Raw genomic sequence first — 12,751 nt, forward strand, 5'->3', positions numbered from 1 at the left:
ACAAATATACGTGATGATAACTGAAGTTTTTATTTGTAATTTAAGTTTTAAAAGTGATTATAAGTATTTTTTAATTGTGTTGTTAAATATTAAATGAAAATGCCCTCCTCAGCAGATAAAGAATCTTTTCAAATAATATTTGTAAGTAAGACAACGTTTTTTAAAGTTTCGCGTTTCTTAATTTTTTCATTCACTTTTATAGACCGACGAAGATCTTCCTTATGAAGAAGAAATTTTAAGAAATCCATTTTCAGTAAAACATTGGCTTCGTTATATAGATCATAAGAAGAATGCACCAAAAAATGGAGTAAATATTATATATGAAAGGGCTCTAAAAGAATTACCTGGATCTTACAAGTTGTGGTACAATTATTTGAGAATCAGAAGGCAACAAGTTAAGAAAAAGTGCATTACAGATCCACTGTATGAAGAAGTAAACAATGCTTTTGAAAGAGCTTTAGTTTTTATGCATAAGATGCCTAGAATTTGGATGGACTATTGTACATTTCTAACTGATCAATGTAAAATTACCAGGACTAGGCATGTTTTTGACAGAGCACTTAGAGCACTCCCCATTACTCAACATCATCGAATATGGCCTCTGTATTTATCATTTGTTAAAAAGCATAACATTGCAGAAACTGCTACTAGAGTTTTTAGAAGATACTTAAAATTATTTCCAGAAAATGCTGAAGAGTACATTGAGTATCTTACAGAGGTTGATAGATTAGATGAATCAGCAGTTATTTTAGCTAAAATAGTAAACGATGAGAACTTCGTATCACAGCATGGCAAATCTAACCATCAGCTTTGGAACGAACTTTGTGATCTTATATCAAAAAATCCTGATAAAGTTCATTCTCTAAACGTTGATGCAATCATAAGAGGTGGTTTGAGAAGATATACTGATCAATTAGGACACTTGTGGAATTCTTTGGCTGATTATTACGTCCGTAGCGGCTTATTTGACCGCGCCAGGGACATATATGAGGAAGCAATACAAACAGTTACCACTGTTAGAGACTTTACTCAAGTTTTTGATGCTTATGCACAATTTGAAGAATTAAGTTTGAGTAAAAGAATGGAAGAGGTAGCTAAAATGTCCAGTCCAACAGAAGATGATGACATCGATTTAGAACTACGTTTGGCAAGATTTGAATACTTAATGGACAGGCGTTTACTCTTATTAAATTCCGTATTATTACGACAAAATCCACACAATGTGCAAGAATGGCACAAAAGAGTTCAGTTGTATGAAGGAAAGCCTCATGAGATAATAAATACATACACTGAAGCAGTACAAACAGTGGAACCAAAATTAGCAGTGGGAAAGCTCCACACATTGTGGGTGGAATTTGCTAAATTTTATGAGAAAAATGGTCAAACAGAAGATGCGCGCCTGATTTTTGAAAAGGCCACTTTAGTACCTTTCATTAAAGTCGACGATTTAGCTACAGTATGGTGTGAATGGGCAGAAATGGAAATCAGAAACGAAAATTACGAAGACGCGTTAAAGCTGATGCATAAGGCAACTGTTATACCAAGCAAGAAAATTAGTTATCACGATGAATCCGAAACTGTACAAGCAAGGCTTTACAAATCATTAAAGCTCTGGTCTATGTACGCAGATCTGGAAGAAAGTTTTGGAACTTTTAAGTCATGCAAAGCCGTATACGATCGTATTTTAGACCTCAGAATTGCTACTCCTCAAATAATAATAAATTACGGCTTGTTTTTAGAAGAGCACAACTATTTTGAGGAAGCGTTTAGAGCATATGAAAAGGGTATATCACTTTTTAAATGGCCAAACGTGTACGATATTTGGAATACGTATTTAACAAAGTTTTTAAAACGTTATGGGGGATCAAAACTTGAAAGAGCAAGAGATTTGTTTGAACAGTGTTTGGAAAACTGTCCAAGCAAGTTTGCCAAATCAATATATCTGTTGTATGCCAAATTAGAAGAAGAACATGGAATGGCTAGACATGCCATGGCTGTTTATGAGCGAGCCACTCAAGCTGTACCTCAAGAAGAAATGTTTGAAATATTCAATATTTACATTAAAAAAGCCGCCGAAATATATGGAATACCGAAAACCAGGCAAATCTACGAAAAGGCCATCGAGGTCCTTCAAGAAGATAAAACAAGGGAAATGTGTCTACGATTTGCCGAAATGGAAACTAAACTTGGAGAAATTGATAGAGCAAGAGCTATTTACGCCCATTGTAGTCAAATTTGTGATCCTCGAGTTACTATCGAATTTTGGCAAACATGGAAAGAATTCGAAATTCGGCATGGCAATGAAGACACCATGAGGGAGATGCTAAGAATCAAACGTAGCGTGCAGGCGACGTACAATACACAAGTAAATATGATGTCCGCCCAAATGCTTGGTTCAGCTACTAGCACTGCTGGAACTATAGCCGACTTAGCTCCGGGAGCGAAAGACGATATGCGACTTCTTGAAGCAAAAGCGTTTGAAATGTCTGGATCATCTGCTACTAAATCTGGAAACATTATGTTTGTAAGAGGAAATACTCAAGGTGATGGTGGTGAAAGTGCCGATAAAGTCGTTAATCCTGATGAAATTAACATAGATGACGAAGAACAGAGTGAGGACGTTATAATTGAAAAGCAGAATGTTCCAGTTGAAGTATTTGGAAACCTAAGGAAAGAGTCTGATGAAGAAGAAGAAATGTAATTAAGTAAGTTTTTCATAATTAAAATAATTTAACTCTTCTACGGAATTTATTTAAACAAGAATGATTTTCAAACATCTTTATTTTTATTGCACACAGAGGTACAACACAGTACTTTCTTTCAGTTTTGAACGAATGTGTAATCATATTTGTACATTCTGTGTAACTTTTTGCCTTAAAGTTTAAATGTTAATTTTGCGCACATTTTATAGTAAAGTGCTAAGCTATTTATTTATTTTATTTATAAAATGAATAATTATGACAATTTTAGAAGCCTTATAAAATTAATAATTGATAAAAAGAGGTCGGTATATATTTAAAATGATTTTAACATGGCAAGAAACACGAAATTGGTATCATTTTATAAATAACCTAAATAATATGTTTTGGGGCTCCAATAAAATGCAAAGAATTAGAAACTTGATTTTTAAGATTGGTGGTGCATGCTATTCCATTTGCTTCCTTTTGAATACCTCCAAACATGATAAGTTCTGACTTTCCTGCAACCAAAGTGTAAAGAATGGTCTCTTCAGGTCCTTGGGTAAATGCACCGTCATTCTTCACCGGTAGCCACGTAACACTAGGGTTTTCATCGGTGACATGCGAAATGTCTAAAACGTACATTCCTAACACGTTTATTTTTTGTTTCTTTGGGGATGGAACTACACAAATTTCGCTCGGTTGGGGTTTACCATTGCCATTACAATTCGAAAATTGGCTTCTTAATTTCTCTTCTAATCTACGAAGCCGTTCTAATCTTTCTTTTTGTTTATCTTCAGGGATTTTACGTCTACAATGTAAACTTGACCTATTTGATAAATCATCAGTCTAAAAATATAAAATATTCACTGTTTTATATAAATATAAAACAATTTACGTTTTGAAAACTTTACCTCTGCTTCTCTTTGGTCTTGTCCTTTTTTATTGTTACTGCTGTTATTGCCACTTTCATGACTAGCACCAGGTTGCGGTTGAGTCCCGATATTTTCTGTTTTGCTCCTAAAAAGGCCTCTTTTTCCATTTACATTCTCATCTCGATCTACCGTCCGATTTGCTGAATCGATTCTTTGGTTTTGTTCAGCAACACTCTCTACTGGAGGAATCCACACTCCTTTTGAATAATACACGAACTTTAGAGAGCTGTTAGTTCGACAACGGCTAAGAACAATTATTTTATCTCCTACCTACAAGAATTATAATATGGATTTGAAAATTAGTAAATATATGGTAATTAAGACGAACTTTAACTTACTTTGCATACAGGATTACACCAAAGGGTAGGAGGAGCATCATTACTATTTTTGATTTCTACTTTCTTCCATTTCCACAATGGACCATCCATGATCAAAAGCCAGGAATCAGAATAATTAAATTTAGGTCCTCCACAACCACCCATTATGAGTATATGTTTGTCATCAAGGGCAGTTTGTGAATGACCATATCTTTCAGTTGGTTTTACATGCCCTAAAAAAATAATCTTGTTAATATATACAAACAGAAAGTGTTTCCTTCATATACCAATTACTTCTTGTTTATGCCATGTCCATGTCTTCAAATTAAGTGTCCAAATATCATTGGATTTTATGGAATGAACAACATTATTGGCTCTTTGAAGGCCTCCAAAGACTACCATAATATCTCCATGAACAGTTGCTGAATGACCAGCAGTGGGTGGTGGAGAAACCTCTGTATTTATTGAAGTCCACCTATTTGCAGGAATGTCATATGTGTGTAACTCATTAAATAGATGTATGCTCTGATGAAGGGGATATGCTGGAGGATATGTCCAGCCACCAAATAACACTAAAGGTTCAAAATATCATGATTTACTGTGCGTTTCAAAATCGATTAGAATTTATAAATACCTAATTCATTTTTATAAGAGACCATTGAACAGCATGCTTTTGGAGAAGGGTAAGTTCCCATTGTGAGAGGTCTAATCCATTGTCTTTTTGATAAATCAAGCCTCCATAAATCATTGAATGTTGTCATAGTGCAAGTGCAACCACCAAAAACATACATTGAATCTTCATGTACAGCTGCTACATGAGAATATCTCTTTGTTATAGCAGGGGCCATTGGCATAGGGGTTAGGGAGTGCCATGATATATCAAAATCAGAAATTGCTTTATACAAGTTCCTAATTCTTGTTTTGGTAACATCTTAAAAAGGCATTGAACTTAATATTTAATATTCTTTTGCAATTTATAAACAATTCTTAAAATAACCTATACAAAGGAAGTGCTTTGTTTGAGACCCTAAAATTAGAAGTATGAGTAAGCGAAAATACTCACTGCAAACGCATTTCCTCCATCTCTTCGAAACTAGCATACACTGATGAAGATCTTTGTAGGGTGGAATTAAACTTAAAATAAATTCCAGGACTTCATCGGGAAGATCTTCCACAGTGCACATTTTTTTACATAAATTTGCTTCCATGTTCCCTTAGACGCTGCACAAACTCACATCAGTACTACGTGTCTAGCTTGAATAAAGTATATATTGCGAATGAATTTGATTTTTGCTACATGTTTTCATTTCTTCGATACCAAAATAAATCTTTGAATTCCTAACCAAATATTTTTCTTCTGATATTTTGACGTCATTTAGTCATCATGCAGTTCATATGAGGCCTCTAGCGGAAAATGGTGAAGTTAACAGTTTAAAATAGAAGTACATGACAGGTTACTATCTAAGATTAGTTAGTTTAGTAAGACCACTTTATCACAGGCAGCTGTGCAGAGAACTTTCTCGTTAATATGCCGCGGATTTTAATTTGTAATTGACCACAAATTATGATTTTATCGAAAATAAACTACATTTTATCGTATTCCTTATTCAAGAAATGATTGAGTATTTTACTGATGTCAGTGAAAGTATGTGTTTTATTTGTTAAGTGAAATGAAGGTATAACCTCAACATTACCTTTTTAACTCAAGTTTTTAAAATAAAACAGAAAATGCCGATTATAATTCATTTAGAATCAATTGGGAAACATTTTAGAAACCTTACACATTTTATCCCTGGTGGATTTTCCCTAACTACAAAACAAAAGGTTGATATCTTGTTATTTAGCTTAATGTTCTGTTATTTATTAGTTTAATTTGTTCCAGGTTGTAATTTTATCGGTCGCCTCCAGCGTAGCTCTGCTGGGAGTCCTTGCCAAGTATATGCGACGAAAAAGACAAATTGTGGATCCCATGAAGCTCAAGAAGCAGTACAGTCGAAGAGTCAGAAATTCTGGACTCAAAAGCCCTAATGGAGGTAAGAATTAACTGCTTGCTTAAATATATCAGACTTTATTTAAAATACTGCACTCTAAAATATCACAATTACTTGGATAAAAGTTGTATAGGTAGTTATTATGGTCATTTATCTAAAATCAATCACTTTTCCATGCAATATTTAATAATGTTTGTTTTGCAGATGTCGTAAGTTTAGCAAGCAGTACTCGTAGAAGTGGTGCATATTATGATAGGATCTCTGCTACAAGGCAAAATTCAGTACTTGGCGTTACCAGTGAAAAAGGATCAGTTGCATCAGGGAGTGGCATGAAAGCAATCGCATCTACCTGCGTAATTAATGAAGCTGGTGATGGAACTCGTTTAACTCCACAGCAATTGGGTGTTATGGGTAAGTCAGTTAACAATTTTATTTATTTTGCTACTCTTTATTGAAGGATTTCTTAAAGATTTAATTATTTAATGGTACATGTTAATAATGTTGGTATAGTATGAAACAAAAAGTTGGATGTCACGATAAGTAAGACATAAAAAATTATTAATCTGATAAAAATATTATATGGGTGCCTGATTTTATGTAGGTTTGAATGATTTATTTCTCGTTTTCAAAAATTTCGGTGTTATTATTCTTTAAAATATACTCTTTTACGGAAGTATTAATAGAAAGTATGCAACCCAACATACACCTTGCATATCCATGTTGCAGAGATTAATTGCTCTTAATATTTTTGTTTACATTTGAAATTATACTAAAAATAAGCAAAAACTAAATTTAATAAATTCGGTTTTGACTTTCATTGTTTTAAATTTTTGAGTTTTGCTTTTTGTTAAAATTTTGTTTTTTAATTTTTGGCTATTTAACTAAATATGTTTAATTACTCTTCAAGAGTCGTATCTGGTTACTAGAGTAACGTGAATTTATATTTTTAAAATCGATATTAGTGTTAGGGATTGCAGTCGTATTTAAAATAGTAATAGTAACAAGGAGGATTTATGAGCATGCAAGAAGTAGGGCGCAGACGACATGTCGTCAAGAGTGCTACGTAAAAAGCTAGCGTCGCGACGCACCCCTGGCGCCGTTCGGACTTCTTGTCTGTAATCGACCTTCGACATAAAAAGATAGCGGTAAAACTCCGCATTTCCTGATTTTACACATTGTTACAGTAAAATATCGAGAAATACAAAATTTTCGTTTTTTTAATAACCATTATCAGGATTATCTCAAGGCTAATAACGATCGTAATAGAAAAGTCAGTAAAGTGCTTCTGTTTCTTTTTATTTTTGTTTATCTACAATTACATGAGTATATGTTACAACAAATATTGGTTACTATTCACAGATTATAATTTACGATTTATAATACGCTATTTAGGTCGGATTGTATTCATATTCAGTGCTTAAATGGCTTTTTTTCTGAAGAGGAACTATATAATACAAATATCGTAATCTTAAATATAAATATACACACATATATGTATAATATTATGTGAAAGAGATGCTATAAAGGTACTGAGAAAAATTTTAACACAAACGTTTTCGTTTCTTACTTTTACTCAAACAAAAAAAGAACAGGGAATGTCCTCAATACAGTTTTTTGAAGACCTAAATTTAATAGTAACTATTATTAACTAAATAATTTTTAACTTCAGTAAAGCTATAAATAATAAATTAATGCATGGAGATTAACTATAATCAATTAGAACCTTTTTCGAAAACTTGGTAGGTGGAAAGAGGCACATGCGAAGAAATATTTTATAAATACAAATTTTTATGCAGAAAGCTTTTTCAGACACTGTAACTAGACATGCATCGATAGAAATATACATATTTAGAGAGCTTTTTTTGCTAATTTAGATTGCAGCAGATGATTTAATTTTAAAATTTGTTATATTAATTATAAACAATCAAAAGACGTGATTGAATGAAAATAACGCGAAAGTGGAGGTGATTTAATTAATAAGGAAAACAAAGTGTATAATACATGGGTATCTTTTTAGTACTGAACTATTTTTTTGTACTTTCTCTCGTAACTGCCAATGCTTTACCATGTAAAATCCCCGCAAAACATAATTAACGCTATACACGTTACACTGGTACAATAGGTACCTATTGCTTGCTAGTAGCTACAAATGGGTTTCTCGCTTGAAAAAATATCATCTCTCTAGTTATTATTCAAACCTATGTATATCTATCTAGAAAACGTCGGTACGTTTACATACATACATACATAGCTTATAGCTACACTACATTTGGACGTAGTTATTATCTGTGTACGAAAAATATCACCGTTGTCAACTCGTCTCTCTATACTCTTTTCATAATCGACTTCTTAACTTTTCACTTATTTACACGTCGGATTATAATAATACAATAATAATATATTTACACGATCATCAGAACAAATAATAATGAAGGAATGTAAATTCTAATACGCTAGAAGAGGAAACGAATGATGGATATTAATTAATAGTAAGGGATTTTTCACACCCAACACCAATTTTTGTTCGCTCGATGTAAAAAGTTTCCCAAAACTGACCAATCTTAGAAATATGTACACTCACATACAACAACATTCACCCAACTCACATACGATCATTCTACAGTTGCAAGCAGAAGCTTTGTATTATACTTTATATCACTACCTTCAACATCTCATTTTTATTTGTTTAATTTCGCATTCGAATCTTACGAAATTTTGAAAAGGCATATCGATAATAATAACAGTGCTGATGGCATCAAGTTAAAGACAATGCCTCCTCCTCTAACGATAGAGGCACCAGAATTTATATCTTCTTGGGTATCGAGCATCTTCTTCTTCAACTGTTGGGCTCCACTGTCATCCGCCATGACATCGTTTTCTCCCTTGTTGTCTATAGCAGACGAGGCACCGTCCTCAGCAATCTTCTTCTTTCCAACGGTGGTCTCTTCGATTGCCGGCGGAGTCAATGGAACGGCTTCCTGAGTCGTTGTCGTCAATTTTGTCGTGGTCCTCGTCGTGGTCGTGGTGGTTGTCGTGGTGGTCGTTGTCGTCGTTGTGGGCACGTAACTGTTATTGTGGATAAAGAACGCCCTTCCGTACTCCACTTTCAAGTCGAACATGGACGTTTCTCGTCGGCTTTCTTTTATCAAACGCTCTTTTGTTTCGCCGTCTTTGTAATATGCGATTACGGTTGCCGTGTAGGGGATATCTAGCTCCCCGTAGTTCCCGAATAGTGTGGCCTCGACGGCGGTTCCCGGTGCCAGGAAATATTCCACCTCGTGAATATTGACTTTTTCCACAGTGTCCGAAATGCTCCATTTTCCGTCGTATGTTGTCTGGTTCGGGAAGATTATGGTAAACGGTAAACCGGTGAGCAGACCGTGACCGTGACCCCAATATAGGGAGTAGGTGAAGTTGTAACTTATCACAGACTCTACCCGTTGAGTTCCCATTTCATCGCTCAATTCGTTTTTGAGAAGAACTTTGCCCAAAACCTTGTGGTTTCTCGGCTTCCTTTTCTTTCTGTAGTCGAATTTTACGTTGATGAATTCGTAACGTTCCGGTTCCGTTTCTACCAATACCTCACCGTCTTCGAATTCGCGTTCGTTATCGTTTTCATCTACAAGGGTGAATTTGCCCAGATTCTCGGAAGGATCCAACTTGCCCATTAGATAATTGAGAGACCCCTCCTCGACCTGTTGATCCCTTGCCCTCCTGGCGATAAAGTTACGGAAAGGTTCTTCGCCTCCGGTTACCGATCCTTGTGGATTGAGCGTATACTTATTGCGTTCAACCCAGCTTATTCTGGCCGATCCTTCGACGTTTATTAATATTTCGTAATTGTCGAAATGATGCACGATCCCGTGCAAAGAGATCGTGCACTTTCTCGTTTTCGGCCGTAATTGCCCTGCTACCCAAAAAACGTTCTGTCTCGCCCTGCAGACGTAAACGGATTCGCTCGAAACGCTGCCCAAGGACTTGTCAGCTGAATCATCTGAAATAGTAAACATCTTTTTTTTGTACTGAAGTTTATAATTGTTCTGTTTCCTTTGTGGCCATCCGAGTACCTAAATAGATTAGGATATTTGAATGTAAGAATTACCTTTAACAACTTGCACTGCTCCTACAACAGCGTTTTCTAAAGTTTTGTTTTGATTGCTACTTGCCGGTAACCATTCCAACGTACTGGATGTAATAACTTGGACGAGATTTTCTGCTAAAATCAACACTTGCGAGTCGCCAGAAATACGAGGAATTGAAATGGCTAACAAAAAAAGGCATAAACCGTACGTCGTCGTTTTTACCCCCATGTTGGTATCTGAAACGAAAAACCAGTATAGCAATGACAATAATTTTCTTCTTGGTACAATCTTTTAGAATTCGTTTTTGCTTAACAAAAGTAGGCGGTTCGCTATACAAAACTTTTACCTCAATTGAAAAAGGTACATTCTCTGATGAATTAAGATTGCCGTTGGTTTCTTCCAACTACATGTGTATGTGATTCATATAAAGTGTAAAGCTAATTAAAATCAATAAGCATGAGAAATTGTTTTCAATTAGGGTACCGCTAATTTAAACCGGTTAACTTTTTACAATCACCCAATCAACCAGAGTGAAAAAATTATTTGAACTTATCGTATCCAATCATCAGATATGAATATGTTATTTTGGAAAATATACAATGCAGTTTTTCATGGCTTTTTAATTTCTATCAACTGGTCTGGCTGGAATGTCTAGTGATGTTGGCTTGATTAAAGGCCTGCATGAATGCATGTATACATGCATATGCATAAGAATATGTTGGTAACCATTATTCAATCCATTCAACCTAATCAGACTTGTCAGTTTCAGTTAAAGTTTATTAGATTCTATATGGCTCTTCCACGTACACCCGTACTGGCATAACGTTTAATGGAACCACTATTATTATTTGCTTTGAAATTTAATAAATAAGGGTGAAAGGAAGAAAGACTTTTTTTCTTCTGTATTCATTGTTGAGGCGTTTAATTTTTGTTACAAAATAATAGTGCCGTTTGTAATAAATAAATTGCCCGATCTTAATATTCTCTACACGTAGCATACTTTTGCATATTGTACCTATTCCGTGCTTAGAGAAGGTAATAACTGCGGCGCCAACAGTTTACATTATTTCGGAATTCACGAAGTATTAGATAAGCACGAGCAAACCGTACCTATTTCGAAAGGCATTCTTTGTCGTGATTAAAAAATGAGTGAGCGAGTAATCTTAGCAATATTATTAGTGGCTTTTTTTCAAGGAAGTTGTTTCCTCGATCGTCAACGGACAAATTTTCATTAGACTGAACTACTTACGTACATCCTGCACTAGTGTGCTCTTTCAGGGCGATTACGTTGTTACTATGACAACACCCGTGTTCTTATCTTGCGTTGTAATACCTAAGCAGGCTGCCTTCGGGGGATTTCCACCCCCACCTTCGACAGGCCGCACAAACGTCTAGTCCTGCGACATACGCTTTTTCATATTCATTTCGCCCTCCATTTCGGTTTTTAATTATTAACTCGCTTAACTCATGAATATCGTTTTTTTACCCTTGATTTTTGAGACCTCTTACGTTTTCCGGAGACAATAAATTTATAGCGAAGAAAAAGAAACGCTCCGTATACGAAAAACTAATTGAACACAGGAAATTTTTATTAATGTAACTCATATGGTTGTGTTATAGTCGTTCATTATCCTAATTAATAGTTTCCATCTGCATATCTTTTGCAACTAAAAAAGTTCCTTTACAGTCGAATTTAAAAAAATTACCAAAATATATGGTACAATTAATTAATCATCTTTATTTTAATTAATTGATTGACTCCCAAGAAGAAAATTCAGTGAACTTTTTCAGATAGTTAATCAACTTTGCAACGATAACGTAAGCAAATACAGTAATTATTAAAAATAAATTTAACACTTTATTTCTTAGTCTGTCTATGCAAATAAATCATTATTCGGGTGCATTAGCCGCATCTCATCGTCAGTAATTATAATCGCAACAATAATTCTTGTCATCATATAAAACCATCGTTACACTAATTAAACGGTTGGTAATTAGGCTGATTTAAAATAAACAGTTAGGTATGTTACTAATAGATATATTATTATAACTTTTTACGTTTCTCTATTATGATAGACAACTTCCTACAATAATAGTGCATATAAAAATCGTAATTAAAAAATAATTGAAACCGTTATAATTATTTTGTTAATTGCAGAAAATATAGGTGCTGCTTTGATTTGCGGTCTACCTGCACTTGGGTAATTATTAATCTCTAAGGACATGATCACTTCGTTCTTGTTGCCTTTTCGTACCATAACTTTCGGTTAAGGTTCGATTAGGCTAGAATCATACGGTTCCAGTAGAAAAAACAACACAAACGAAATGACCGCATCTCAAATGTAGGTAGACCGCAGATTATAAAGAAGCAATTAATAATTCTTCAGATACAATATTTTAGACTCCTTTTTTCATTGCAGTAAAAAAATATACTAACTTAAAATACATTCCTTAAGAATATCATAAAAAAAAACAGGTTTTGCTAGACAATAATATCATGTCAACAAATTATATTATATAAGCGGTTGTCCTGTTCTACGAGGTAAAAAATATTCATGTCTGAAATTACGACACACCTATTCTTAGGTCTAGCTGGTAGGTGATGACCGGTTGATGTCCATCTTCAAAAGTTTCTTCATTATAACGCACATGATAAAAGATGAGTTAATATTTACTCTTGCTCTCTTAATTAATTGCATAGTTAATTAAAACGGTGTAGACCTCTACATCATAAAGATGAATTGAAAC

The 12,751-nt window shown here is 34.4% G+C and overlaps 4 protein-coding genes across 7 annotated transcripts in view; 2 read left to right on the forward strand and 2 right to left on the reverse strand.

Moving 5' to 3' along the window:
- Nucleotides 1-5,899, forward strand: LOC108742188 (pre-mRNA-splicing factor SYF1). 2 transcript variants are annotated; one of them, XM_018477256.1, is made up of 3 exons: nucleotides 1-141; nucleotides 203-2,705; nucleotides 5,813-5,899. In XM_018477256.1, exons 1-2 carry the CDS (start codon nucleotides 94-96, stop codon nucleotides 2,699-2,701), a joined length of 2,547 nt encoding a protein of 848 aa, XP_018332758.1. In that variant the 5' UTR covers nucleotides 1-93; the 3' UTR covers nucleotides 2,702-2,705; nucleotides 5,813-5,899. The 2 variants fall into 2 exon arrangements, with proteins under 2 accessions (XP_018332758.1, XP_018332757.1); XM_018477255.1 differs by lacking the exon at nucleotides 5,813-5,899 and having other exon boundaries at nucleotides 203-2,739.
- On the reverse strand, nucleotides 2,764-5,304 carry LOC108742189 (F-box only protein 42). Its single transcript, XM_018477257.2, has 6 exons — nucleotides 4,994-5,304; nucleotides 4,565-4,861; nucleotides 4,218-4,502; nucleotides 3,952-4,163; nucleotides 3,593-3,883; nucleotides 2,764-3,527 (listed from the first exon to the last, which is right to left on the reverse strand). Exons 1-6 carry the CDS (start codon nucleotides 5,136-5,138, stop codon nucleotides 3,072-3,074), a joined length of 1,686 nt encoding a protein of 561 aa, XP_018332759.1. The 5' UTR covers nucleotides 5,139-5,304; the 3' UTR covers nucleotides 2,764-3,071.
- The window catches only part of LOC108742191 (mitoguardin), a 23,290-nt gene continuing 15,939 nt past the window's right edge, over nucleotides 5,401-12,751 (forward strand). Inside the window, exons 1-3 of the mRNA XM_018477259.2 lie at nucleotides 5,401-5,754; nucleotides 5,813-5,963; nucleotides 6,126-6,332. Coding sequence (XP_018332761.1) covers nucleotides 5,659-5,754; nucleotides 5,813-5,963; nucleotides 6,126-6,332 — 454 coding nt within the window. The 5' untranslated portion in view covers nucleotides 5,401-5,658. The remainder of the gene's footprint in view (nucleotides 5,755-5,812; nucleotides 5,964-6,125; nucleotides 6,333-12,751) is intronic.
- Nucleotides 7,199-12,751, reverse strand: part of LOC108742193 (protein unzipped) — an 18,983-nt gene continuing 13,430 nt past the window's right edge. For all 3 annotated transcript variants that reach the window (XM_018477262.2, XM_018477260.1, XM_018477261.2), the window contains exons 2-3: nucleotides 10,024-10,239; nucleotides 7,199-9,915 (exon numbers count right to left, since the gene is read on the reverse strand). In XM_018477262.2, the coding sequence (XP_018332764.1) occupies nucleotides 8,627-9,915; nucleotides 10,024-10,231 (1,497 nt within the window). In that variant the 5' untranslated portion in view covers nucleotides 10,232-10,239 and the 3' untranslated portion in view covers nucleotides 7,199-8,626. The remainder of the gene's footprint in view (nucleotides 9,916-10,023; nucleotides 10,240-12,751) is intronic.

Source organism: Agrilus planipennis, unplaced genomic scaffold (genome assembly GCF_000699045.2).
Source record: "Agrilus planipennis isolate EAB-ADULT unplaced genomic scaffold, Apla_2.0 scaffold283, whole genome shotgun sequence".
NCBI lineage: Eukaryota > Metazoa > Arthropoda > Insecta > Coleoptera > Buprestidae > Agrilus > Agrilus planipennis.

Bases quoted from the DNA above. Each gene is read 5' to 3' on its own strand.
- LOC108742188 (XM_018477256.1), top strand. From the start codon at position 94: ATGAAAATGCCCTCCTCAGCAGATAAAGAATCTTTTCAAATAATATTT. The intron at 142-202 runs GTAAGTAAGACA...TCACTTTTATAG, and splicing joins AATCTTTTCAAATAATATTT to ACCGACGAAGATCTTCCTTA.
- LOC108742189 (XM_018477257.2), bottom strand. From the start codon at position 5,138: ATGGAAGCAAATTTATGTAAAAAAATGTGCACTGTGGAAGATCTTCCC. The intron at 4,862-4,993 runs GTGAGTATTTTC...TGCCTTTTTAAG, and splicing joins ATGGAGGAAATGCGTTTGCA to ATGTTACCAAAACAAGAATT. The intron at 3,884-3,951 runs GTAAGTTAAAGT...TAATTCTTGTAG, and splicing joins GGTGTAATCCTGTATGCAAA to GTAGGAGATAAAATAATTGT.